Source organism: Clupea harengus, chromosome 24 (assembly GCF_900700415.2).
Source record: "Clupea harengus chromosome 24, Ch_v2.0.2, whole genome shotgun sequence".
Taxonomy (NCBI): Eukaryota; Metazoa; Chordata; class Actinopteri; order Clupeiformes; family Clupeidae; genus Clupea; species Clupea harengus.
Window position 1 is genome coordinate 10,107,686 of NC_045175.1, and position 2,500 is coordinate 10,110,185.

At 41.9% G+C, this 2,500-nt stretch overlaps 1 protein-coding gene across 5 annotated transcripts in view; it reads right to left on the reverse strand.

Annotated features, from left to right (window-relative positions):
• Positions 1-2,500, reverse strand: part of psen2 (presenilin 2) — an 11,078-nt gene that overhangs the window by 7,812 nt on the left and 766 nt on the right. Inside the window, exons 2-5 of one of the 5 annotated variants that reach the window (XM_031562566.2) lie at positions 2,147-2,323; positions 1,533-1,689; positions 587-804; positions 1-16 (exon numbers count right to left, since the gene is read on the reverse strand). The exon at positions 1-16 is cut by the window's left edge and continues 126 nt beyond it. In XM_031562566.2, the coding sequence (XP_031418426.1) occupies positions 1-16; positions 587-804; positions 1,533-1,664 (366 nt within the window). In that variant the 5' untranslated portion in view covers positions 1,665-1,689; positions 2,147-2,323. The other 4 variants (XM_031562567.2, XM_031562564.2, XM_031562563.2 and 1 more) reach the window with 4 other exon arrangements.

Genomic DNA, 2,500 nt, shown 5'->3' on the forward strand with positions numbered 1-2,500 from the left:
AAAGGGGGTGTAGATGCTGCGGACAGGAAGAGGAAGTCGGACTTTACTGATGTTCCTGATTCCAGCTTATAATAGTTCTTTAGAAAGCACCTGAATATTACATTATATACTGCATGTAAGGAAACTAAATCTTAGGCCTAAATTATTAACATTTCAAATTCATATGTAATGAAGGATTAAATTTAAGATTATTATAATTTAAGAGATTCTCAGTAGCAGCAGTTGGCAACATTGTAGACCTTTGCTATGCTAGCTCCATGCTTTGGTCATGATACTTTCCATCTTTGTGTTTATTTGTTTCCAGTAAACTTTAGAATTGTGGCTCCTCTTAAGGAGACAACACTGTTCCTCAGACCACAAAGCTTAGGGAATGCGGCCAACTAAAAGATGCTGTGCAATATCATGCCAGACGCAATTATCATTATCTAAAACACTGACAAGAAACAGTAACTGTGTTTGTCTGTGTGTGTGTGTGTTTTTGTTTGGGTCTGTTTTTGTGTGTGTGTGTGTGTGTGTGTGTGTGTGTGTGTGAGAGAGTGTGTGTGTGAGAGAGAGTGTGTGTGCGCATCCAGACAATGTCACTCACAGCTGCTGGCCATTCTTTTCTGTGTAGAAGCTGACAGACTTGATGGTCGCCACGACGACCACCATGCACAGCGTGACGGGCACGAACAGCATGATGACGTGTTTGGCCCCATACTTCAGCGTCAGCTCCTCGTCGTCCGTCTCCGTTGACGACTCCCGGCCAGATGTGGGCCGCGTTGGCTGCCCGGGCGAGCTCGTCTCCCCTGCCACTCTATGCCGCTGCACAAAGGATGGACCAATCAGATTTTGACTCATAATAACCCCCTCCCCGCTTCTTTCAAAATGTTCTGTTAGTAACAGGTAACTACTAAGCTGCAATAAGAGTAAAAAAAAGAGTGTGTATCCTTCCTAAGTCATAGATGTCTCAAACATCTGGAGTATGGTGAAGACCTACTTGTATACTGGTGTATAGCATCATATGTATTGTATTTTATTTGGTCCATTACCACAAATATGCTGTTCTGTCTTTTGTATTAATTAATCAATCTATCTGCTGTCTTATAAGGTCAAGCCTATTCTATTCTCTCATGCGAGTAACGTTGCTTCAATTGACAAAGTCAAAATGTCTACAGACTTTTTACTATGGAAGACAAGGTGCAACAGTTTTCATATTCACATTGCACAGAACAAATACTGGAAAGGTTTTCCTCCCTCTGAACCTGAAATTCCCCTCCATAGCAGTTACTAAGGTTGGGTTTCACGAGTATCCGTGACAAAGGTTTAAAAAAAAAAGAGAAGTGAAATTTGACAGCATACCAGAGCATAATATTCATACTTAAAGAGACCATGTTTAACATCAAACTTTCAATGGTTTTGGGGATCTTGCATTTCTACAAATTCACATCTTATCAGTTGCATACGCTGCAAACCTACATGCATAAAGGATTAGGCCTATACAAAAGTCCCTAAAAGTACGGTGTAGATAAGAATGACAGAGAACTACTAACCCCCTTTGGTTCTACATCCTCGGGAAGGTCCATGTCGTGGTCTCGGTTGTAGTTCGGTAGGGTCGGACTCTGGGTTTGGACCAAAGCAGTCCGTTCATTGCAGACCTCTTCCTCGCTGTCCGAAGTATTCATTAATGTAGTCTAGTGTTTGTAACCACTATATGCACATATACACACACACACAGCTAGGGAAAAACAGATCAGAAAGAGCCCCTTAAGGCATGGACATATCGTTACCTGACACGAAGCAAAACAGGTTCACTGAATGAGTGTTAACAGTGAAGAAAAACCTGCCTATCCCGTCGCTTAAGTGATCGTGGCTAACGGGGGTTCACGACATCAGTTACATTCCCCAGTGCACATAACGTAACTAGGTGACTTTAAACACTAATGTGAATCGCTTGGAAAACAAAGGACCTTCGTTATTTCTTCATCCCAAACACCAAAACTCCATGTACACTGATGTTTTCCAATCCACTCTGCTGCTAGCTTGCTGCTTCTGTGACACACACATATCGTCGACTAAAAGTTCGCTAACGTTAGCCTGGGTGTTGTGCACATAACTCGGTAGAATGAGGCAGTGTGTTAGACAAGGAAGTAATAGCTGTTCTCACCTTAAGCTTTTTATAGTTTCACATCAACAGAGGCAAAAAAAAAAGATGAGTAAGTCTCTGGACGGACCGGCTGATTCCGAGCGTCTCTGGTAAATCAACAAATGCCAGCAAGGAAGTAAGCTGCTCAGCTGATCTCTGCGTGACCACGTGACGAGAGTCACACGAACCCTTACGTCACTTAAAAAAAAAGAAGCGTATTGCTATCGAGACTACCATGGAAGCTAATATTCTGACACCTTAAATAAAATTGATTTTGCACAGCCTGTGAATCACAAAGTCCTTTAAGAACATGTTGACTAATTCTGAAACTTTTACATTACATCACATTTCTGAAGATAGCCCCTGTATGTTTCT